At 39.4% G+C, this 26,071-nt stretch overlaps 1 protein-coding gene across 3 annotated transcripts in view; it reads left to right on the forward strand.

Annotated features, from left to right (window-relative positions):
- nwd2 (NACHT and WD repeat domain containing 2) overlaps positions 1 to 26,071 on the forward strand; it is an 86,305-nt gene that overhangs the window by 38,671 nt on the left and 21,563 nt on the right. For 2 of the 3 annotated variants that reach the window (XM_089128522.1, XM_039669869.2), the window contains exon 4: positions 14,748 to 14,864. In XM_089128522.1, coding sequence (XP_088984648.1) covers positions 14,748 to 14,864 — 117 coding nt within the window. Of the gene's footprint in view, positions 1 to 14,747; positions 14,869 to 26,071 lie in introns of those variants that run through there. The other variant, XM_039669870.2, reaches the window with a different exon arrangement.

Below are 26,071 nucleotides of genomic sequence, written 5' to 3' on the forward strand. Positions count from 1 at the left end.
TATACACACACACATATATATATATATATATATATATATATATATATATAACATTCAAATAGAAAACGTTTCTACGCATAACATTTTTTTATTCTAACACAATTTCACAGTATACCGGTTTTAATGTATTATTGTTTTAATAAAAACAGATTTGGTGAACAAAAGAGACTTATTTCAACAACAAAAAGGAAATATTACAGACCCCAAAACCGGCTGTCTATATTATAAACAATAACTAACCAATATGGCCCTGATATATATATGAAGAGCTCTTTTCCAAAACGCTATAAATCCATTTCAATAGTTTTCAGGAAAACTACATTTTTTACCTAGACCCACACATTTTGTGAATATTCAAATTATCCTGTTTAAATGTTTTATTGGTTCAGTCTGAACATTTTGAACAATAATTATTAAATCAAACAACAATATTGTTAATGATAATTTAAAAGTTAATTTTATTTTTTTCCAAAACGCTATAAATCGAAATAAACCTCAAACAAATAGTACCAATTTCAACATATGCATGAAAAAAAAACAAATTATTAATACCAATTTCAACATATGCATGAAAAAACGAATTATTAAAAATGATCAATATATGATAACGATATTCAAAAAAGGGATGGGCACCCCTCCAGCACATGCACACACACACACAGGCTACATAACATGTGAGCAAAGCAGAGCAGCATGACGCTTAAATATAAGTTTTAAAAAAAACAACAAAAAAAATAAACATTTCACATTTGTTTTTAATAATATTACATTACTTATTTTTATTATTTCATCTATGTTGAGTAGGCTATGAAAAGGGAACCGCATGAGATGAGTAAGATAGGATCAAAATTCAAAAGCTGCCCAATATCGGAAAATATTTGGAGTGCGTCAGACATGATTTTGACCACTTATTAAGTTTTGTTTTGTAGAAAGCTTGTAAATTTCGTTTCATATAAATTGTATCTTCATTTTAATAAATGTTTCATCGACAAATTGACTGGATTAATACATTAGAAGTAAATATCAGACAATATAATCAGGACACAGAGGCGCGCAGGTGAACCGGAGCGCGTCTCATAATATGAACCGAAACACCGCGATGCTTGCCTCACACAGGCCTGAGAACTAAGCTACAGAAAGCTTTAAATATCTACTTTTAAACAAAACAATTAAAAACTAAAATAAATTGGCAACTATGCGTATGTAGGCTAATTCGAAGTATGCGTTTCTCTATGCGCGTTCACTGCGAAGATGGCGAGTAAGCATCATCAACTTTATCTTTGTTGCTGACACTGACAGAAAACACTAGTTTATTAATAAACAATTCAAATGTTTCATGCATAATCATTACTTTTGCCGGTTCTTTGTGGCAAGCTTTATGCATACGTTGAGATGCGGAATATGCAATTAAAAACGCTCATATGGTTTCTCTCCCATTCAACCCGATCTCACGGGAATTCGTACGAACTTTACGAGGTGGCTAATTCGTACGAATTCGTACGAATTGGTCGTGAGATAGGGTAGTCCCATTTAATTAAATCAATATATGTGATTACTGATAATACAAATGGCTTAAATGATCTACTACTAGTCGACTAGAAAACTAGGACTCATTTTGAGGAATGAATGAACATAATAAACCTCTGTTCAGAATGCCGCTGTGCTGGATTGTGTATATAGAGCGCTCATTGAATTTGAGGATTTATCGTGTTTAGGCTAAAAACAGGGCTGGTGCTTATCGCGGCTTGGGAAGAAACTGTATCTTGCAGTACATTTTAAACAAGGAAATATAGCGATTCGGCATGAAACGTTGATAGAGCAGTGAAAGGGTTCTGTCCGCAGCAGAATGACACGACAAACTCATTTTTTTTAAAAATGTCGTTTAACGCGTTTTGGAAAAGAGCTCTTCATATATGTATTGTTTACCTCTAACAGTAAAGCCTAGTAATTTTAGTTAAAACAGATTATTAGATTATAACAGCAGATTTTTTTTTTATTTATTTCTCCAGCCACAAGGCTGCAGTCCACATTTTTTCCTCTTTGTCGTCATCTCTGTTCGAAATCTGCATTTGCAGTCATTCGCGGAACTATCAACTTTACGTGAGTTGTAGTGGGACACGGCACCGCGTGGATGAACACATTAGGGACTTTAAGCAACAGCCTCTGGTGGAACGGCAACAGCATTCTGGCGTTCTATTGCGCATGCGCGACATTAACTGCTACTTCGCGACGTTCTACTGTAACCGTCTACTAACGGGAGAACAGCTGATTTGCCGCAGTCGTTACTACGTGACAGATTAAGACAGTTAATGTTATGTATTGGGTTATGTGGCATTGTAATCGTTTCTGTATATCAAATCAACCCTTCTCTTACTTTTTAAAATCTCTTTCTTTTTTGTATTTTGTCTGATGAATAAATTATTCCCCTATTCCGTCCTCTTTACTGTTGCTTCCAGCTGTCTTTGCCGTTCTATCACAAGCTGTTGCTTAACGTCCCTATTGAGGAGGGTGTGCAGCTGTCAGTCATGCGCCGGTATGGATACTGGCATACAGAATCATAGATTATTATTTTTGGAAGTATGACTAACATAATAATTTTCACCGGAAAATGTCATCTGAACGAGTAAGTATAACATCCATTTTTGTTCTGGTTTTGTTCTGAACATTGCAGTAAATCACGCTGATTAAATCTAAAAATGAGACTTTATTCTCAAATTGTTAATGTTAACAACGTCAGCATTGCGTGACTACATGTAATGTCCTTCCGATATGTATCCTTGTTTTCGCATGGGTCCGGTTGCTCTCTGTTTTTTTTCCTGTAGCCACTCCGAAGTCCGAATGAAGTCTTTTGCATTTTACAGCGGGTGAATCTGTTGTCACTGGTGATTGTCATTTTAACCTTTCTGGATCCGCCATCAAATTAATATGTTTAATTATATCAAGTGCTGTGAGAAAAGGCTATAAATCCCCACCTCCTGTCACAGTCCTCGTCTGCACCAGTCTGTCTTCGTCTTCTGCACTACACTTCTGTCTCCACACCTGAACTCATGCCGCGTTCCAGGCAACCTGTAACTCGTGTTTTTCCAACCTTATACCCGTGAAAGTGCACTGGAACGGCAGTAAAACCCGTGACTTCCCACCCGTGAACTCGTACTAGACCGATGTACTCCCAGTTACGAGTTCTGACGTCACATAGCCCGCGAACAATGACAGCCCCTACGGCTGCAGTGTTTCCGCAGGCGGTACTTGGTGAGAATACACTTTAGGACAATATAATGTCAACTAGTTTTCAGTCCATTGAGTGCAAGGATAAATTAATACCAAATACATTTCCAAATATACAAATAAAGTAAAATAAAAGGTATAACAGCTTATCTTGCCTCATGCGCAATTTTTCCTCCACAGTTTCCCAATAAACAAGGAGTAAAGCACCTTTTGGCGTTAGAAATTATTACAAATGCGCGTGAGCCCGGTAAGGTCCGCCATGCTGGTTTGTTTACATCTAGGTAGTTTGGCGTGAATGACCTGGAATGCTACAAAGTCGTAAGTCGTAAGACTCTGTTTAGTCTGTCCTTGTCAGTTGATGTTCATGTTACCCTGTGTTGCTTCCGTCTTCTGCCTGTATCCGTGCTTGGTTTTTAAAAGTAAAAGTTATATTAATTGGGAATCTGGATTCTGTCTGATCTTCTGCCTGCACCACACCGTGACACCTCCAACATCCTCACACTCAAGACTCCTTCTTTATGTGTACAGATGTGACGTAATGACACAAAGAATTGCTTGAATCTCCCATGGAAATCGACCAGAACCACTGGAATTAAAAACATTATTACAAGCTAACCATTTTGAATCGAGCTGAGGCGAGCAGATAGCATTGAACACTCGCTGGTTATCTTCTGAAATATGTATTTTGGATCATTTTTAACCCAAAAATGTTTACGGACTGCAGCTTTAATTCAAGGCTGTTCTGTGGGTTGTTTTCTCTGAGAGTTTTCTGCATGATTTCATTCCCTTTCGTTCCATCTTTAAGGCGTCATCTGAAAGTTCTCAAAACCGAGGAGAAAAGAGAAGAAGCGCGAGACGTGGTTCTTTGAAGACAGATTATAGATGCAGTGAAGCCTGAAAGTATTAAAACCTGTCAACAGTGCTTGAGTTGTTTTGTCTGAATTTTCTTATGGTTCGGTTTGAGAGACTAGTTTATGGTTACCTAGTTTGATGTCGCTTCAAATGTCTTACCAGGGCAAGTTTCGAATTTAAATGTAGAACTTTTGCAGCATTGACATTGATACTCTTTCACCCTTTATCACCAGCCATTTGGGATTTATGGAGCATTATGTTTGCAAATCCTCAGTTTGAGCTCAGCAATTATGTAAATACAGTCATATTTGCTTCATGTTATGAAATTTTATGGCCAGAGCCCTCAGTGGCTGAGGAAACCTCATCATCATTTCTATGGATGCACTATTAGTGGAAAATGACAGCATTTCAGTCTCTTTTACTCTACGCCAGGGTGTTATATACTGCGTTTAATGACACCCATTATGCATGTGTGTTTTCTTTGAAAATCATGATTGTGTAGCCCTATGTGGTTTAGATGTGGGCTTTATTGCATTAAGGAAAGCAATCAAACAGATGTCAGTATCTGTATGAATTGAGTTCTTTGCTCATGATACCAGTAAAAATATAGCTGTTTTCATAGTTCGTAACAATATAATTAGGTTGTCATTTACATATATGGGCATCATTAAAGTAGATGACAGCTGTCGTAATTTAAAGAATCAGTGGCAGACGCTGTGTTCATAAAATATTTATGATTTTAGCATACAGAGAATACACCAAAACACTATGGTGGGCTTTTTATAAACTCATCCACTCATTACAAAACTTTAGATCCCCAAAATATCATTGTTTTGCTGAACATAACAGCCTTTTTCCTGTCTTTCAGCTCCTTGATTAGTTTTCTCAGGTTTTTTTTTTTTTTTTTTTTTTTTTGAAAAGCATCAGATGCAAGCTAATTATCTCCCTGTGTCCCTCTTTCAGTCATTCAGTGAAACCTGAGCAGGATGTGTTTGTCGTCTGTGTTGTCATGTCCAGATGTTTGGGCCTCTAAACCGTCTATATACCTTGTTATCAGTCTTTCCCAGGGGCTGTGCTGTCACACTCTAATTGCTTGGTTAGTTAATAGTTCAGATCAATCAAACTCAATGTGTGTAAGTGTTTGTGCACGAGTGTCAGTGTGCGTGTGTGTGTGTGTAAGCATGACTGATTGCACTCACTCTGTTTGAGTGAAAACAGTTCTTTCACCACTTACTCCACAGCCAGCAGCCAAAACACAGTACAGCCAATTAGAAAACTTGTGGCTAGTCTTTACTGTGATCTGCCAATCACAAAGCATGATCAAACCTGACCAGGGGTGCGTTTCTCGAAAGCATTGTTAGCCATCTTTGGTCGCAAGTTCCGTCATTATCAGCATAGTTCAACGTCGGTGTTTCCCGAAACCATCGTTCCAGCGATCATTCGCAAACAGCATCGCAAAGTTGTGTGGTTTGAACGACAGCTCTCGACCTGTGGTTAGAAGCATCGTTTCTATATTGCATGACATTTGTACGTAATAAATCCTTATCTTGAGCAAAATAAGCAAGCTGACATTAAGTGCAACCAGTGCCTTTTATTTAGAATACATACAAATATAATTTACGTATTTTAGTTTGTCAAAAGATTTAAAGTACCAATTTTGAAGAGTGAGTCGAGTAATAAAGCAAAATAACTGAACAATTTGAAATGGTCCTCAGATAACATGTCTGTAATTTATATTAACAAATCTAGCGTTAATTGGATCTCAAACAGTTTCATTAAAAGTAGTTAATACTCCACCATGTGTGAAACCATCATGGTTGAACGATACTTTGCGACAATGGGTTTTAGGAAACAGTCGCGACTAGCTAGTTGATTCTCTAACAATGCATCGTACTATGGTAGTGAAACAGCGAGTTACATCGTTGTACGAGAAACGCACCCCAGGTCACTTGAAGCCTTTTAGTTTCCTTATGAAAAAGTTTATCCAAGTGTGCTATTAGTTTACTTCTTTAAAACTAAAAATAAGTAGGGATACTTTCAGTCTACTTTTTATGTATTTCTCAGAAATATAATTTATGTATTTATCAGAAATAAACTTCAAATTGCACTTAAAGGTTCTCTAAGCGATCCTGGGTCTTGACGTTCGGAATATTTTCAAACAAATCGGAGGCTAGCTAGACCCTCCCTTCTCCGCATCTCATCTCCCCCCCTCCCTTCCGTGCTTCCTGAAATAATTGTGAACGTGCATTTCTAGCAAATTATATCCTTGTGTGGGTTTGGCGAACATAAGCGTCAATTTAGAAGAAAAAAACAATTTAACGTTACCCACCTGTCCAGCAAAAACAGAGCAACCTGAATGTCAGACTGGAAGCCCTTCTGCCGCCGGAGTTCTCGCCATCGTTAAAAAGCTTTGCTACCGATGTAAATTTGGAACTTCGCACGTTCTTTATCCGACTCCTTCTTTTTAATTTGTTCTTCAGAACGACGTCTCTTTGGTCGTGTCGGCCATTTTTCAAACTTCCCTCTGATGCTTCTATCTCCTTCACACACACACCCCCTTCATGTGCACGCACACTAACCCCCCAGACCCACCCTCAAATACTTCTTGCCAGTGATTGGCTGGAATACTGTTTGTTAGGTTTCGTGGTCCGGGTGAGACATGATTGTTTTTGTTGCCGTTTTCGGAGCCTGTGGTGTCTAAAGAGACCGCGTTTTTTTACAGTGTGTTTAGGGGACAGGCAGCTAGCCGATAGTGAGGAGACGTTTGATGTATGTGACAAAAAATGTTTTGGCTCCACATTGCTTAGAGAACCTTTAAGTCAGGGGTGCCCAATCCTGCTCCTGGCGATCGACTGTCCTGCACAGTTCATCTCCAACCCCAATCAAACACACCTGAATGTGATCCTAAAGACCTTAATTGGCTACTTCAGGTGTGTTTGATTAGGGTTTGAGATGAACTGTGCAGGACAGTCGATCGCCAGGAGCAGGATTGGGCACCCCTGCTTTAAGTATACTTAAATTGTAGTGACAGAAAAGTTTAAATATATTTGGCATATATTTGTCCTCAATCTTGATATACATAAAAGCATAATTAAGTATTCTAAGTATACTTGACTTGTAGAAATGTTTAATCTTTTGATTGAGTAGCCTGTTAAATATATTTTTTTTCCACATAGTTTTACATACTGTCTTATAAATTCACATCTTTTGAAAATATTTATTTATAAAGAAAACAAATAATGTTCCTAATTCCGAGTGTCTGGATTTTTGTGTAGGCGAGTCCACCGGTAGTGTACATAGGAATTTACTTAAAATCAGCTTTACTCTTTCCCGCCATTGACTGAATTTTCCTGTTATCCATGTTTTCACTGCTATATGGTAGGGGGCGCTATTTCACATATCATACAGAATCTCTGGATCAAAACACAGATAGAAGCAGAAAAAAGTGATAGAAGATTGCTTACGCAAATGTAAAATAACTCAATCATCAAACATTAAACAGCATAAGTTCAAAACTGCCTAACAAATGAAATTTCGAACCCATGAAGAGGAAACAACTGTGAAGCTATGTTGTTATCCTGTTGATGAATGCAACTACTCCATCTATTTTTTGACCATTGTTCTGAATTTGATCCGGATTTGCGAGTAAAAATGCTAAATGTTTTCAGCGTTTTGTTTAAAATGTTGCCTTTTTTAAAGAAACGTACCCACATTCAAGTATTGATCAAAAATAATGCATGAAGCTATAATGAAATGAAAAGGGTTATACAGTTGAGTTACATTTCAAGTATAACAAAGTAATACCTAAATAAAAGCTTAGTATATTCTAAGTGCAAATATAATATATAAATAGTAAACTATAAGTATGATTCTGTTCACTTAAAGAGATCTAGTTGTGTACTCAAAGTTGGCTATATATTTCAGAGGTCGCACGCCTCTGGAGCAACTAGGGGTTAGTGTGTTGCTCAGGGACACATTGGTGTCTTACAGTGGATTCGAACCCGGGTCTCTCACACCAAAGGCATGTGTCTTATCCACTGCACCATCACCAGCGCCATCACCACCGCCATCAGCCGGGCAGGCCTCAATGCTGAGACCAAAGCACGCCTGCCTCGGGGGAACTTTGCTGCCTTTGTGGAATGGGTATTAGCAAGCTGTAACTCTCCCTTCACCGTCGGCCCAGGAGAAGAGGATCTCGCAAGTGCCCTTCCTGAGCCTTCACCGCTGGTTCCGTCCAGAACTTGAGCTTCACATCATGCCTGCCGAGCCAGAGTTTCACGTCCCGTCCAGTCCCGAGCCTTCTCCGCTGGTCCTATCCAGTCCCGAGCCTTCTCCGCTGGTTCCGTCCTGAGCCTTCTCCGCTGGTCCCTTCCAGTCCCGAGCCTTCTCTGCTGGTACCATCCAGTCCCGAGCCTTCTCCGCTGGTCCTGTCCAGTCCCGAGCCTTCTCCGCTGGTCCCGTCTTGAGCCTTCTGCACTGGTCCCTTCCAGTCCCGGGCCTTCTCTGCTGGTCCCGACCAGTCCCGAGCCTTCTCCGCTGGTCCTGACCAGTCCCGAGCCTTCTCCACTGGTCCCGACCAGTCTCGAGCCTTCTCCGCTGGTCCCGTCCAGCTCCGAACCTATCACTCTCCCCAAGAACATTTTTTTGGGAGGGATATAGGACTCCGCCATGGGCGCCCGAGGGGTCGTCTCTGAAATTGGGCCGCTGGAGGGGTCGTCTCCGCCATGGCCGCCCGAAAGGGTGTATCCACCCTCGCCCTGGGGGCTACCTGTTCCACCCTGACCCCCTGCACTACCTGATCCGCCCTGGACGCTTCCTGCTCCGATTTGTCCTTGCCCCTGTCAGCCTCCAGGGTGCCCACCCTCCAGCTCCATTAATGTTCTACAGCGCGAGGTTGCGCCTTTTTGGAGGGGGCGCAATGTTATATATGTGTTCTGTATTTCCCCCTGCTTAGTGTTTTTGGTTCAGTCCTGTGTCCCAATCTTCCCGCTCCTCATTTGTGTTTAGTCCCTGTCTTAACTGTGTCTAGTCTAGTTACCCAGCTGTGCCTTGTTCCCCTAGTCTGTTTTCTGTGTATTTAAACCCTGTGTTCTCCTCACTCCTGGACCGTTCTCGTTTATGTATAGCGTGGTTTCTGTTACTCCTGCGCATTTGATTAAATTCCTGTTGCCCGGTTCTCCTTGTCTCCTCGTGCGTCCTGGTCACTGGTATGTGGTGCTGCACATATGTTCTAGTTTATGGGACCTTTTGATTCACAAATGCTAATAAATTTGAATTACTTGTGTAATGTGTAACAAATACTGTACATAAAAAAACAGACGTTAGACCAATAGAATTCTCCAAAATGTTGACCCAAATAGTGAAACAGTTGTCGGAACAAATAATTTTATAATGAGCAAATAGCTGAAATTTTAGGGGATTGTGACTTCCCAGCATGCACTGAAGCATGAATAAATTATGTGTTTACTATTTTAGGATACAGTTACTGTCTGATATAGCCTACTTGCTCATTCAGAAACAAAGATGTCATTGTTTACTTCACATGTGAAATATCCTATAAGACTATAGTATATATTATACATCAGTTTGATACTGATTGAAAACAAAAAGAAATCTGTAGTTGCCTTCACAAATGTATTGGTCAACCAGGCATTTTACATTTAGTGAATAAACTAATTAAAATTGATGAAACAAAGTTGAGTTACTTACTTAGGAGTTCATAAAGTCAGTCATTGAAATTAAGTCAGTCTTTCTGTTCAAATCTGAATCAGTAAATGCTGCAAAAACAAACAAAAAATCATTAGTTAATCCTTTAGGTCATGAACTAATAATGTTAACAAATTTAACTTTATTGTAAAGTGTTACCAAAACATTTTCCCTTTGACATTATAATGTATACTTACAGAAGCAAGACATTTTTCATATGAATTATTTCTCTCTTCTTAGAAGTTTGATTAGCATAGAAAGTTTGAGTGTAGACTAGAGTTCACATTATGTAGGGAGTCTCTTGTGCTTTATGTGCTCTTGGATGGAAGCCATGATTGAATTTTTTAAATGAAGTCTGGAAGGAAGGCAGGTTTTTGCCAGCCGAGCAAAAGAAATGTGTTTGGGGTCCTAAAGAGCTATATGAATGACACTAGAATGTTATTGGGCTTGCTTTAGATTGTGAGAAAGAGAAATACGTGACCAGCATAGGCACATTAAATCAACATCAAATTAAACAAATCACACTCATACTCACACATTGAAGAGATGTGATCAGCACACACAGAAACACATACTCGATTATCGAGTCCTTCAGCGAGACGCTCGGCAGCAGGGAGAGATTCCCCCTGAAGCATGTTTGCCATTTGAATTATCTGCGCCAGTGACATTGATTCTGACAAATGTGTTCAGGGATATTCCTGTGTCCTGTCATACTGGTGCTGAGGAAATGTCCTGTCTCTCTTCATTAAGCACACACACAAAGACATGAGCCATTTTTCTATCTCGATTTTTTGTTTCTCTATTATTTTGCCATTAGTTCAGGTACCGCTTTTTTGGTGTGCGGATGTAAAAGTGTGTGTATGTGTAAATGTATCCTTGTTTGTGTGTACACTTGGGCAAAAACAGCTGAATAAATGAAAAGTCAAGGCCAGAATTTCTTAAATGTTTTCCGTACATGACATCCAGGGGAGGAATATTTATATCATGGCCGGCAGTGGATTAACAACTAATTCCCACGACTTACTAATACATCGGCACATTTTTACGAAATGTGCAAAAAGAGAGGATGAGGTGTATAAAGGCCATTTCCCAGGCCAAGCAGGGAGAGTGGATGGGATGGGAGAGTGTGGAACAACGCAAGCTGGGCTGGCAAGACCTTTGGTCAATGGAAGAGAGTAGGATCAGTTTCCTTATCAGGTCAACATATGATGTTCTCCCATCACCACAGAACCTAAACCTCTGGGTAGGAGAGGATCCCTCTTGTCCTTTGTGTTCATCACCTGCCACATTAAGGCACATTTTGACAGGATGTAGGGTGGCTCTTAGCCAAGGTCAGTTTACTTGGCACCATGACCAAGTACTGCAATGTTTGGCTTTAGCATTGGAAGGCAAGCTTAACATGTCCAATAAGTTGCCCCCTGTTCTAGCAAAACATTACACACAGAAGACAATATTCCTCCGCCCAGGCGAGCAACCACCAAGTAAAGGTGTTAAAACCAAATCTCACCCAGGACAACTGGAAGCTGCTATGGATTGGAAAATGCTGGCTGATCTTGATCAACGGCTTATTTTTTCACCTGAGATTGCCACCACTATCCTACGGCCAGATATTGTTTTGTGGACTGGATCGCATTGTTCAACTGATAGAATTAACAGTGCCATGGGAGGATGCTGTAGATGAGGCATATGAGAGGAAGAAACTGCGGTATGCTCATCTGGCCACTGAGGCAGAACAGCAAGGATGGAGAGTCCAGGTGGAAGTGGAGGTGTGTTGTCGGGGATTTGTGGCAAACTCTTCAACCCGGTTCCTCAGAAACGTCAGATTCAGTGGCCAAGAGTTGCGTCACACAGTAAAGAACTTATCTGAAGCAGCAGAGAGGAGCAGCAACTGGCTGTGGTTGAGACGGAAATATTCTGGCTGGCTGTGTACAGGCCGCCACGCTACTGTTTCATAGAATTCTTGAAAAACTAGAAGAGTTTGTTGGTTTACTTGTATAGTTTAATTACAGGTATTACGTTCCTGTGTTTATTGCATGAATGGGGGGTGGTGTTTGGTCAGATATTGTGTTTTGCGGTAGGTGTTATGCTATACGGAACCGTTGCCACTGAACCTACTTTAACAAAGTGGGGCTCAACAGCCTTATTCCAACGGGTTGGCGTGTATAGTTGGGTTGCAGAGAGATTGTGAGATTGTGGTTAGGTCACATGTGAACTACGAGGAAGGAGCAACCTCAGCAGCAAGAGGGATGTAAATGTCAGTAAGTTGAGCTGAGTTAAGTGGGGGACGGAGGGGGGTGACTCTGGGATGCCAGAGTCACTGTCGAGCCCTCTTGAGGTGTCGTGGGCTAGTCAACGAAACACTGAGGATGGAAGGTGCCCACTTGAAGACCCTAGAGATGTCCCCTACTCGGCTCGAATCCAGACGGGTTAACACCGGACAGGAGGAGATTCACATCACCATATGGAAAGAAGCATAAGTGGATGGAGAAGCATAGTGTACTGTAAAGCTTCATCTTAGTTTGTGCTTATCTTGGTGAAAGCCAATTATGATGAGATAATGAATCATTCAAACTTTTGGTTTCTATAAAATTGGCTTATATTGGCTCACTTAATAAAATTCAAAACAAAACAAAATGACTGTTGCACATTAACATAAAAGAAACAACTGAATAAATGCCAGACATCTGTGGCTCCCTCTCGCTCCCTTCCACCATTGTAACTTTTTCTTAAGTCATTCCGTATAGCTCTTCCATGGAAATCGAGACCAGTGTGCTTTGCAGCACTCCTTTCTGTGCCCTCGCTGTATTCTCGCAGCTATTAACCTTGCCTTGCTTGCCAAAAACATGAATAATGAGCTAGATGTGAAATCCCCTTTAACATGTCTTTCTATCCTGGTTTGTAGGGTGGGTGGGTACTGTGTACCCTGATTACACTATGAGCAGTCACAGGTGAAGCGAATATCGTTGATCATCTGCTAACAAGGCCATATTTAAGGTCTGGGATTAGATGGTAAGGAAACAATCAGTTCTTGTTATCAACATGCTAGATTAAAGAACTATTTGGGGATAGTTCACCCAAAAATGAAAATTATGTCAGTATTTACTCACCTTCATGTTGTTCCAACCCCATAAGACCTTCATTCATCTTCGGAACATGAATTAAGATATGTTTGATTAAATCTTAGAGCTGGATCACTCCTCCATACTAGTCCATATGCTTCTTGAGGGATTGAAACTTGCCAGCCTGGAAAAGTCATTAAAGACATTGTTAAAATTGTCCAAGTGACTACAGTGGCTCAATCTTAAGTTTATCAAACGCGAGAATACTTTTTGTGCGCAAAAACAAACAAAAATAACGTCTTTATTTCAACTATTCACTTCCTTCTCTCTGGGCCTCGAGTCAGGTTACTAGTTTAACAGCGTCTGATCTGTTGTTTTATGTCACATGCATCACACACATGACCAGCGTCAGCCAATAGTGAGCCTACGTGTGATGTAGCTCTACGCAATTACACTAGTTTAACTGACTAGAGGCCCAAAGAGAAGGAAATTAATAGTTGATTTAAATGTTTTGTGCATAAAAAGTATTCTCGTCGCTTGATAAAGTTAAGATTGAGCCACTGAAGTTACTTGGAATATTTTAACAATGTCTTTAAAAACTTTTCGAGGCCGGCAAGTTTCAATCCCTCAAGAAGCCTATGGACTAGTATGCAGGAGTGATCCAGCTCTCAGATTTCATCAAAAATATCTTAATTCGTGTTCCGAAGATGAACGAAGGTCTTACAGGGTTGGAACAACATAAGGGTGAACAAATACTGATAGAATTTTCATTTTTGGGTGAACTATCCCTTTAAGGAGAATGGGCAGGAATAAATATCTAAGTGATTTTGACAAGGGCCAAATTGTAATGGCAAGGCAATTGGGTCAGAGTATTTCTAAAATGGAAAGGATTGTGGGTTGCTGTTACACCCCTTCATGACAATGGTGTTCCCTGGCAGAAGGGGCCTCTTTCAGCTGGATAATGCACCCTGCCACACTGAGTGGCAAGGGTTGAAGGTGTTGTCCTGGCCTCCAAATCTTCCAGATCTCAATCCAATTGAGCATTGCTGGGATGTGCTGGATCAACAAGTTCCACCTTGCAACCAACAGGAATTGTAGGACCTGCTGTTAATGTATTGGTGCCATCTACCACAGAACGTCTTCAGGGGTCTTGTAGAGTCCATGCCTCATTGGGTCAGAGCTGTTTTGGCAGACAAAGCACATTAGGCAGGTAGTCTGGCTAATCGGTGTATGTGGAGAAATTAGTTAATTAATTGAATCAAAATAATATGGCAGCCCAGCATATTGTTCTTCATAATAATCAGTATAAATGATAACCGTTTTGAATGGCTTTGTTGAGCAAAACCCTTAATTGCGAGCAGTAAGCAATGAAATGTTTCTCAGCATGAGTACAGCGTTTAGCTGACTGCAGAAACACATTCTCAGCCTTGCTCTTCTTGTTACGTTCCCCTCTTCCTTTCTTTCATTATTTCTGTCTCTCTCTATCTCTTCCCTCATACCTCTCTCTGTGGTTTCTTTTTTTAAGTGCTAATGTGTGCTGAAAGAGTGTGGAAATTCATACGCTCCCTGGCATTTATTACTCCCCAGATCTTTCTTACTTGGTAATAAAAAAAGAATTAGGCATTAGTTAAGGGTGTAGACATACAGTAGATCTACTGAAATGTTCCCTCTCTGAATCCTATGCCCTTTTTTTCATTGAAAAGAAAAAAAATAGCCAGAATATTTTGCTAAAATTTTCGTTTTAAGTTCAATAAAATAAGTCATTTTAGTACCAATTTAATGAAAATGATTTATATCTTGCAAGTTGCAACCGAAAATTATGTCTGTAATGTTTAGGTAAAAGTTTGTAACGTTTAAGTGACTACATCTTGAAGTTATAAACATCTGTCTATGTGTGTTTTCCAGGTGGTGGACCTGTACTGGGGCATTGATCCAGAGGAGTGGGATAGTCCGGAGCTGCAGAGACTACGGATGAAACTACTGGAAGAATGTCTGAAGACTGCAGCCGGTCCATGCTTTGTTGTGGGTATATATGACATTTCATAAAACCCTAAACCAGCAAATTTATGAGGAAACGTGTTGTAAATCCCTAATACATCATCAAAAATATAGAATTGGTGATATTTTGGGTTGCGTTACGGAAACTACAGTCACCATGGTGAATACACAACATTAACATGGGCTGTGAATAAGACATAAGACGTATGGACATTCATCATGATGAATAAACATCATACCTGCGTGCAAACCCTTTCCAGCTTAGACACAAAATAGCACTTAAGTAATTTATTGGTACTTTTGGTATTCATTGGTACCACACTGATATAATAGCCTGACATCATCTCGGCCGGCGGAGAAACATCTCCAAGTGTTGTTCTTTGCTCGGTTTTTAACAAAAAGGAAACGTTCAGATAGCTTAAAAACAGACACGATAGCTGATTCGAGTGAGTGATATTCGACGGCGACATCCATCTTTGTAATGTAGGCTACAAAATCTGCTTCAAAATCCCAGTGCTGTCGTCATCATGTAAAGCCCGCCCCAACGTTTCTGATTGGTGCCGCGATTTCTGCGGACTGGAGATGGGTTTGAATGAGCTCTTTGCCAGACTAACTTTGAGAGCAAATCTAAATTTGCCGGAAGTTGTCTGGGTTTTCGCAGGCTTGTAGGCTTGTATTTAAACCCTAACCCTATTTATTTGAGAAATTTGATCCCCACTGCTCACAGAGACTTACTGAATAACTGAGTAGACTGTTAGTTACTGTCTATACTTCATTTTTAGTCATGTTTGTAACTAAATCTTCATTCATTAACATTGTATAATACTACAGAATCAAGAAGAAGAAGCTATCCAAAGTAAAAATTCTTGTTTTTTATCTTGTACAGACTCTTTTTTTTTTCTTTTGTCATTTTCAAATGAATAATGTTTGGTTATTTTTTTTATATATACAAATGTTATTGTAGCATTGCTTATCAGCAGTCAGCCACCCTGCTCTATAAGATGTCAGCAACAATTATAAAAAAATCCACATTGATTGCCCACTAATAGTAATATGCAGTATATATGGATAAATGGATAAATGGATACAGGCAGCTTCTGTGTCCAGGGTGCCAAATTTGCAGTGTGAAGACGGCTTAAGAAAGAGGAAAAACCCATTATTGATTATGCAAACATTCCGGTTGCATCATCACTGTCAGATTTTCAACATCAGACTTCCTAGTCGAATAAAGGGATATATAAGGCAACTCCCTTATAACCGGACAGCCTCACACCTCTAAAGGTGCACATACAATACAGTGTGCTTTTAAATCTTAGAGCGCCAGTAAAGCGCAGTTTGGGTGTGGGTATGATGTCTCTCTAGTCAGTGATAGAGAGGAGCTGACAGATAGACCTCGTGTAACACAACCATATGGGAGTGAAGCACTTGAGTTCACACGCTGGATGGAGCTCATCGTGCTTCTGTAACTCTCTCTTTCTCTCTCTCTCTCTCTCTCTCTCTCTCTCTCTCTCTCTCTCTCTCTCTCTCTCTCTCTCTCACACACACACACAGCAAAATGACTTTGAAATATCTCATGAGGCATGAGGAAGGGTCTAGTTTAATGGCTGATGTTGCGGGAGATATGAGATCATGCAGAAGAAGTGAAGCTCGCACACGTGCACACACACACACACACACACACACACACACACATACACGCACACACATTCCAGAGCACCAGGTGGGTTACTAACAGATGAGTGGATTTATAAGGAATATACATTCACACATGACCACCCGTGTGTGTGTGTGTGTGTGTGCGTGTGTGTGTGTGTGTGCGTGCGTGCGTGCGTGTGTGTGTGTGTGTGTGTATAGAGTTCTCAGGTGTGAAGAGAGATTGATTTTAAATTATTAAAATGTAAATGAGCAATCTGGGCAAGAGGATTGGGATCTAATTGGAGTCAGGGAGCAATGTTTGAGGTGAGGCAGAATATGTGTGTGTGGTAAAGTTAAGTGTGAGGTGAAGTGGTGTGTAGGAGCCGCTGAGCAGGGAACACTTCTAATTGTATCCTTTCTTTCTCTCTCTCTTATGCACTCACACGCATACTGTCTTACACTTTATATTAGTGATGCTCACCATGGCCTTGTTTCCTCCTGGTTTTAACATGCATTTAAAATGCATGACGGCTCGCCTAAGGTTGAGCTTAACTTCTCATTTGTGGTTCCCGATGAGCTTGAGCTGTCGAATGCAGAATTGGAGGGTGGGATTGAGCCAGGGCTCGAAAAAAAAAAATGTTAGCGCTGGTGCTCCCATCTTCAAAAAAAGAAAAAAGTTAAGTGAACCACTACTAAAATGTTTAAATAGATATAGAGTGGCAAGCATTTCTTGTGTTTGGCATTCTACCCATGTTTAAGCAAGCTCTCAAAATGTGTGAATTAGTGATGTGGTTATATCTGCCAATAATCCGTGGCTCGGGCGGGCCATTTGTGGGTGGGTCATGGGTGGATGAAAGATAAATAGATGTTATGTTGGAAATATATTTTTTTTTTTCATCAGGCACTAATTTGCAAACTCTCATTAAGATAGCCAGTTATAGGATCCACTTGTTTTAGCAGAAATGGAGGCAAAACAGATCCAAAAGAAATTTAAAAATTTTACAATATTAAAATTTCAATATTAATTGAACTGCCATGTAGAAATCAACAGTTTCACAGGTAACTATAATGAACAAGTTGCATGTTTATTATGCTCCATGTCCAGATAGAAAAAATTTCAAATGCATAACGATAAATTATAATTATAATTATATAATAATTAAATTATAATAGGGAATGCAACAAATAATAGGGAAGTTCACAAGCACTTGTTTTAAACAGTAAGCAAGGTAAGCAAAATATTGCATTGGCATAACCACAGCTAGTAAGCCAAGCCTTTCGCTCGAACCAACCTTAGGAAAATGTTCTCTTGTAGGTTTTCTCCTTTTCTCGCACCAGTTGGGTTATATTCACGTCTGGCTTGTTTGGTCCGAGTTCTTTTACAGCGAGTTTTTTCCACTAATGTTCTTCTTTCGAATGGATACAAGACTAGCTCAACTCCCAGAGCTACATTAATGATACTCGACGTCGCCGGCACCGCCATTCTGCACTCTCTGAGGTAAATGTACCGTGGTGCGCGTGCACACCTCTAATCTTGGTAATACGGGCGATATTTTCAGAGGCCAACGCGGCACGCTCCGTGTGACAATCAGTCCAGCCTGCAGCCAAACCTTCAGCCCTTGGTCAAAGCCTTCATTTCTATGGGAAAGAGTGTCCAGGCATGCTGCTGTCTCCACGGATTCCTCCGCCACTAGCTGGGGGCCACGTACAACTGGCATGCAGTTGTGGGGATCTGAACATCTTAAAAACTCCTGAACACCTTAGCAGAACACATTTCACCCTCACGCAAAATTCCGGATAGCTTGGAATTGAACAAACAACAGTAAATGTGACTGCACCTCTGTTTCATCACAGTCTAGAGTCCCTTGTTTCTCCTTCAAATGGGAATCAAATGAAAAGGTTAAGGAGAGCAGCTTCTGTACAATTTACACCCAGAATACTCTAGCAACCATAGAGCTTAAACACCAACCATAACTTCTAAAAACTTCTGAACACCTTAGCAACTGCACTTCAGTGCTTTCCCATCTACCCTCACCCTTCTTGCATTGTGGCAGCAAGTTGAGTGGCAAATACGTCACATTTTTAATCTAGTTTACTTGCAATCTTTGGATATTTTTCAATCTGCTTTATTTCCCAAACCAAACTTTCTCATTGAATTCCTGACACAATTTCATCTTTAACCACTCTTTAATTGTCTTCTCAACCATCTCTTGCTCTTGTCCTTCGAGAGGTTTCTATCTCTGTTTCTGTTCCACTTCACACCTCCATCTGTCTCCCACCTTCACCTACATTCAGTGCTCTAGTGTCCATTTCACCTCTCCTTTTATTCTGATTTGTGTCTTCTCTTTCACTTAATCCTCTTCTCTGTGCTCTTCCTCTCACCCTCACCACTCTCTCTCTCTTGGTCCCTCACTCTCTCAATCTCATTCACTTTTAGGAAATTATTTGAAGTGAATGACCTCCATCCATGCCAGGCAGAGACTGCTCTCACCTTATTAGCCTTTCTCTTTTCTGTTTGAGCAGTAACTGCCAGGTTCTGCCAGTATTCAAATCACTCCTTTTTGTCACATAAAATAGTGATGTAATAAAAGTACTGTTTCATATAGATATACTTTTGCTGCAGTTTATTTGTTAAACCCTTTTTCAGAAAGTTAAAAAAGCCCTGCAGTGCACCGTTCTGTTTACAAAATCCTACCGTATAAGACATCAAAACGTCCCTTATTAAACCCAGATTGTCCCGTAAAGTCAGTAGTAGACTATGTATGGCATACGCAGGAATATGAATACAACTTTAAAGGGATTTTGCGCATGGCCACCTGAATATGAGAGATCATAGTGATATCAACACTTCTGTTCGCGGAAGGCTTTACAAGCAGAATCCTTTGTCGGTTGATCGCTGATCGGAACTAGCGGCAATTCCCTTTCACAGTCTGCGTTATTTCAGCAAGATTGGATGAACGTTACTATTGTCAACATCCAGCCACACAAAGACATGCAATCTCTACCTGGTGAAAAAGGGAGGCCGTCTTTCTTTCAATAAAAACATTTTACATTTAACCCAGTATATTTTAGCGTATTCTTAGCCTCATTAATGTTAGTAGCCTTTTTTTCACAGAAACACAAAATGACAAATTAGTCTCGAGCACCACAGCCCATACACTGTAAAAATGAATATGCTTTATCTAATCAATAGAATTGTGGCAACAGATTACAAGCAATATTATTAATTAAATTTAACAAATCAGAATTGAGTAATAATTAATCAAATTATTCCTTAAAAGTTAACCTTTTAAACTGAGTAAAGTCTACACCAAAAATCTAACAAAAATATCTCACTAACAGACAGATGTCAGTTTATGTTTTTTTGGTTGTTGTTGTAAGTTTTACTCATTTTAAATGGTTGACTTTTAAGGAATTAATTTGATTAATTATCACTCAATTCTAATTTGTTAAATTTAATTAATATTATTGCTTGTAATCTGTTGCCACAATTTTTTTTTATTAGATAAAGCATATTCATTTTTACAGTGTACTTCTCTAAAACATCATCTTATTTTGCACCATCGGTTTCATAAACTTGGCGCTGCGTTTTCCAATCAATGGGCTCTATGGACGGTGGTATTTCCGGTGAAGGTGTAAGGATGCTCAATAACTTCCGCCGATCGTAGAGTCCAATGCAATACCGAGAATTTATATTGAATTTTATACTCCATGGTTATACTAAAGAAACGTTAGTCACAAAAACAGACACCCCTCGTTGTGTTTATGCTTCTTCTTAAAATTATATTAAATAAACATAACTATATATAAAATTACATCTAAATGTATGTACGTTTCATTTCAAAGACGGGAGGACAGTAAATTTTGAAGACTCTGCCATAATCCCGTTTTCCTCAGTTTTCCTCCACTTTAATCTCCACAATAGTTAAAATTAGATAAACTCATCTCCTTTGCCAAAGAGACATATGGGTAGTCATTCTGACTTGTGCACTTTTAGTACTTATTGAGAAGTTTCCTAGAAACTCTGCTGGCTTTTCCCAAAGAGCACTTCATTATCTAATAAGAGAAAGAATAGAGGTCAGTTTACAGATAAAAAGTCGTGTTCCTTAAACCCCTTTGGATGGCCCAAAGCAGATTTGGTTTCAAAGCATGTTCCCTTTAGACCTTATGGCTTGGAGTGTAACTACAAGAAAACCCTGACACACTTGGAGCTCTGTAAGCGTTTGATCTCTATGTGGGATTTCCTCCATGAAGTTCAGTGCTGTTGTCTAGTGCCATTGCGAGGAAATACATATATTTGGGTCTATTTTAGAGTCAAAATGAGGCTTTGATCAGACAGAGAGAGCGAATGTGAGCGGGTTTGCGGCTGACAGTTCTAGGTTGCATGTGCTGGTGTGTCTCCAGAGGAGGTCTCTAGGCAGATTGGAATTGTTTAATTTAAATGTGACAGGCAGAGATGGGTTGAAACGAGAGAGAGAGAGAGAGAGAGAGAGAAGAGAGAGAGAGACAGTGGGGGAGGGAGGGAGATTAAAAACAGACTACAGGACTGCTAAAACTGGTAACATTTTAACGGACATTAGATTTTAAAGAACAATCTGACTACAAACATCTACACATTTATTTTGAGATTGTAAGTTAAAATATTATGTTAAAAGATTTATATTTAAATTAAATGGTGTTCTTTTTAATCAAATAATAAGGATCACAAAAAAAATCCACAAAAAAATATTAAACAGAACAACTGTTTCATTGATTTTTTTTTTTTTTCAATTCTGTGATTTCAGAATCACAAAATCTCGGGAGGACTGATAATAAGAAATGTTTCTTGAACACCAAATCAAATATTAGAATGTTTTTTGAAAAATCATTTCACACTGAAGACCAGAGGAATGACTGAATATTCAGCTTTGCCGTCAAAGGACTAAATTATACATTTTTAAATATATTCAAATAAAAAACATTTATTTTCAATTATAATAATATTTCCCAATACTACTGATTTTACTGTATTTTTGATCACATAAATTGCAGCCTTGTTGAGCATAACTATTTAAAAAAAAATGGGTAACACTTTACTTGAAGGGGTGTGCATAAGACTAAAGCTCGGAACACACCAAGCCGACGGTCGGTCGTCGGGCAGTTGTTGTGCGTCGGCCGACTAAGTTTCCTCGGTGTGTTCCGCACGCTTCCGTGCCGTTGGCTGAACATAGTCCTCGTCGGCTTTGTTTTGCCCGATTCGACATGTTGAATCGGCGTCGTGCCATCAGGGAAACAGAGAACTCTGATTGGCTGTTCAGCTTAGTAAAAGTGCACGAAAATAAAAGCCAAACAGCAAGCAAAGAACGGTAAAACGGTCAAAACGGTAAAAATAGAAGGCTGTTCTTATGTTACGTCTTCTTATCTGAGTGTTCCTTGGCAAATATTTCAATATTAACATGAGTGGAGTGGAATGAAGAAAGTGTTTAGCAGGATTGATATTCAAAACGGTAAGCATGCGCTGCTTTGTTTACGTTATGTGTATCTGCAGCCAGCAGCATCGGTTTTCCTTTTTGAATGACGAATGTAGACGAATATATCTGTAGAAATAGACAGTTGGCTCATTACACGCAGGCGCAGAATGCACATTATAGCTGACAGTCGGCTGTAGTTCTTTCGGTGTGTTCAAGTGCAACTTTTTACCTCGACGAGAGCAGACGAAAGGCGACAACGCAGTCGGCTTTTATCAGCGCTAGTTCGTCGGCTTGGTGTGTTCCAGGCTTAACATGACACCTTCATAATCATGACATGACATATGTTCTGAATATTTGTTTGTGAAAACTGTCATTAAGTGTCATTCGCAAGTGTCATTTGCATAAGTGTCATTGTTTGAGATGTCTTTGTTATAACAACTTGACATAAACCAATACAACATAACCTGTCAGTGTCTTTGTCTTGACAACTTTTACAACCTGTCATAAACATGACATAGCAGATTAATTATCAATTTAAGAAACAACCAAGTTAAACTGTCATGTGGTTGGCTTTGATATCGGCTGTCATGAGGCCATTATAACTTTTTAATGACAAATTTAATTAGTACCACTGTAGTTGAATTCACAAAAAATATTGATGACACAGTTATAATGGCCTCATGACAGCCAATGTCAAAGCCAACCACATGACAGTTTAACTTAATTTTATGTCAAGAAGTCATGACAAAGACACTGACAGGTTATGATGTATTGGTTTATGTCAAGATGTCACAACAAAGACATCTTAAACAATGTCAAAATGACATTATTGAACAAAAGACACTTAATGACAGTTGTCATAAACATAAACCTTACTTCATATCCAAGACATATGTCATGTCATGGTTATGAATGTGTCATGTAAGTCTTATCCACACCCCTTCAATTAAAGTGTTACCAAAAAATTATACCTATCCCAAACTTGGACCTCCTATGCCTTTTCATTGTGATTTATTTCATTGTACCTTTGCATTTATAGCCCTGATTCTTAAAAGGAAAAAAACATTTTCATTTTAAAACTGTTAATAATCTTAAACAATGTACTTGACATTCCTCAAAGATGAGTTAATCCCGAACAACACTCCCCACACTCTCCACTTCCCACATTGCTCTGAGGTTATGGTGTCTTAGAACAGCAGCAATAAGACAGACATCAAAGCTCTTGCAAGAGGAGACAGCAGCTGAAACTCGCTGTCACACAGCCTGGAGCAGAGACATAGCAAGAGAGATAGGCAGAAAGGGCCAGAAGGAATGAAAGAAGCATAAAGAGAGAACTGCAAAATAACATAGGCCTAAGGAGTAGATGATAAAAAGAAAGCGATATAATACTCCTAATACAACTTCAAAGCGTCTGTTTATTCTAGTGCCTGTTCATGTGCCATCAAAGTGTGGCACAGTATCAAGGGATTGTGTCTCACAGCACACGGTCCAGAGCACTCACTTCCATTGGCACTGAATGTTGAGGGGCTGCACAAAGGAAAACCATGCTAAAGGAAAAACACTGGCTTATCTGTAAGTAGACTGAGCAAACGATTTCAGAGGCACTAAGCAACACAGATTGCACTATAGGGTCATTTTACACACACACACACACACACACACTCTCTCTCTCTCTCTCTCTCTCTCTCTCTCCCTCTCTCTCTCTCTCTCTCTCTCACACACACACACACATACGTTTGTTTTGCTGTACTTCCACACTCCATAGGCGTAATGGTTTTTAAACTGGACAAACTTTTACATTTTTAATAAAACACTGTTTAGTATGTTTTGAAATGTCCTCATAAATACCAGTGCAAAAGAGTGCCGAAGTGAAGACGTCACTTTGTAGGACAACTCGGAAGCTAGCGGCGCATGGGTTCCCTCGATCGAAAAGCTATGCATTTTCCCCATCGACTTTTGGAAAAATCGCAAAAAAAATAAGATCTGTGTTTAATAAAGAGTTGTGACCCTTACACATTTTGTCAATCAAGATAATCTTTACATGTTAATCCACAATTTATACATTTTTAAGCCTATAAAGTTTTTAAAAAACACAAGCAGACACCATAAAGTTTAAAAAACCACAAGCAGGTTATAACTGGTGTGTTTTATGTAATAGATCAAAACGTGAAAATATTTAGAGGCTTTGTTCACCACAGACCTTATTTCAGGCGATTTAGCAAAAACCCATTCAAAAATCCCATAGACTTTAGAGCGAGGGAACTTGGAGTGCTAAATGCTAACTCTCTTCCGCGTTTTGGCCTACAGAGTGACTATCTAAGTGCAGATGTGTATCCTCAGTGTGTATAATTCTTATTTGTGTGAGGGTGTGCATCTCAATTTTCAACAGAACGTATCTCCATGACACCCTAACGGCTCGTTTGACCAGTTTCTCACAGTCTCTCTGTTCCTGTTATCCTTTGTCAGAGGCTGTGACAAAGACAGCAGCTGCAATGTCCTTCAGTTTTTGTATTTGAGTATACTAATGTTAATAATAATGTTATAAGAAAGTCACAAGAAAGCATCACCTTCTTACCTTCAACCCATGTTCTTTTTATATATTTTATACAGTATACTGCTGTTTTTACAACCACAGATTAAAGATTGGAAGAGAATCCTCACAAAAATGGATGTCCAAAATAATAAAATAATAGTTTATATACAGGTCAAAAGAATCAGAGTTAGACTGAATGATAATAATGCATAGCTAATTTTTCACATTCAATTTGCCGAGATTTCATGAAATTGTGAAGCCTGAAATTGAAACCAAATCATTTTCCCACATTTGCTGGAGGCTGAACAGTTGCACACATCTGAGCGGGAACATACCATGCATTTTTCTTTTCACGGTTTCATTCTGGTATTCAGGATGTGTGTGAAATGAAAAACGTAAGTTCCATAAATTTGGTCTGTTTTGGAACAGTCATGAATTATAAGTGCAGAGGAGTTGAATCAAAGGAGCTGATTCTGGTAAATGTCAAGTACTTGTTCTAAATCTCATTTAATAATATATTCAAATAAAGTTTCTCATTAATATTGAAAAATGTCTTGCATCTCAGGGAGATTGCAGTTGTTAGTATAGGGAGGTACGAAGAGAGAGAAGGCTCATTACCCTCTTTCTTAATTTAGTTGGCCGAGTCCTGAACTGCAGTCTAAAAATGGGAGCTATAAAGTTAGTGTATCTTTTTCTATGTAGGGATGAGTTAGATAGAATGTGAGGGACAAAAAAAGAGAATGCATGAGATCAAATGACTGAGGAATAGCAAAACAGACAGTAATGTAAAAGTTGAGTAAGCAAAGCATTAAAAGTTCATCGCAGTGGCCATTAAAAATACTGAATTAGCTGAATTAACACATTCTCATCCTTTGGCGTCATAGGTGACACCATATGACATTTCGTCGAAATACTACACACATGGCACCCTTTAGTATTAATATAACATGCACTGTTATGGGTAGGTTTAGGTCTGGAGTAGGGCCTGCGTCTCATATTGACGCGAAAGGATGCCAGTATGACGCCTTGGGTTCTGCGTGTTATATTGACGCTAAACGGTGCCATGTGCGTAGTATTTCGACGAAATGTCATATGGCGTCACCTATATGACGCCAAAGGATGAGAATGATGATTATCCAGCTCAATGTGAAGGCTCTGCCACTGGCGCTTATGTGGACACAATGACCCTGGCAAACCTAACTAATCTCAGTGGCAACAATGGCACAGGAGTAGCTAAATAGCTAATTAAAGAAAGAAAGGTTGTCAGCAGTGTGCTCTCAAGCTTACAGCCTTGTATGTTTTATAAACTCATTATAAACACATATTGTTAAATGGTGTATGGTTTGTTTTCTTGTCTGTTGCTTTCAAACTCAGTCTTTTCTGTGTATAAATTCTGTGAGAGTTGATCATTTTGATGTATGGCTTTTCACATTTGATATGATTTAACCCTGGTCTCACACTATTAATTAATCCTGGTTTCAAGATTTCCTACTCTTCACTTTTAAACCCTGGGGTAACATTCGTATTTGCATATTTATGAGGCCAGTTTGCAATGTCCAGTTAATGTTATTGACCTCATAACATGCAAATAAGAATGCTGCTTACACTGGCCC

Source organism: Pimephales promelas, chromosome 1 (genome assembly GCF_988280905.1).
Source record: "Pimephales promelas chromosome 1, fPimPro1.hap1.1, whole genome shotgun sequence".
NCBI classification, from domain to species: Eukaryota; Metazoa; Chordata; class Actinopteri; order Cypriniformes; family Leuciscidae; genus Pimephales; species Pimephales promelas.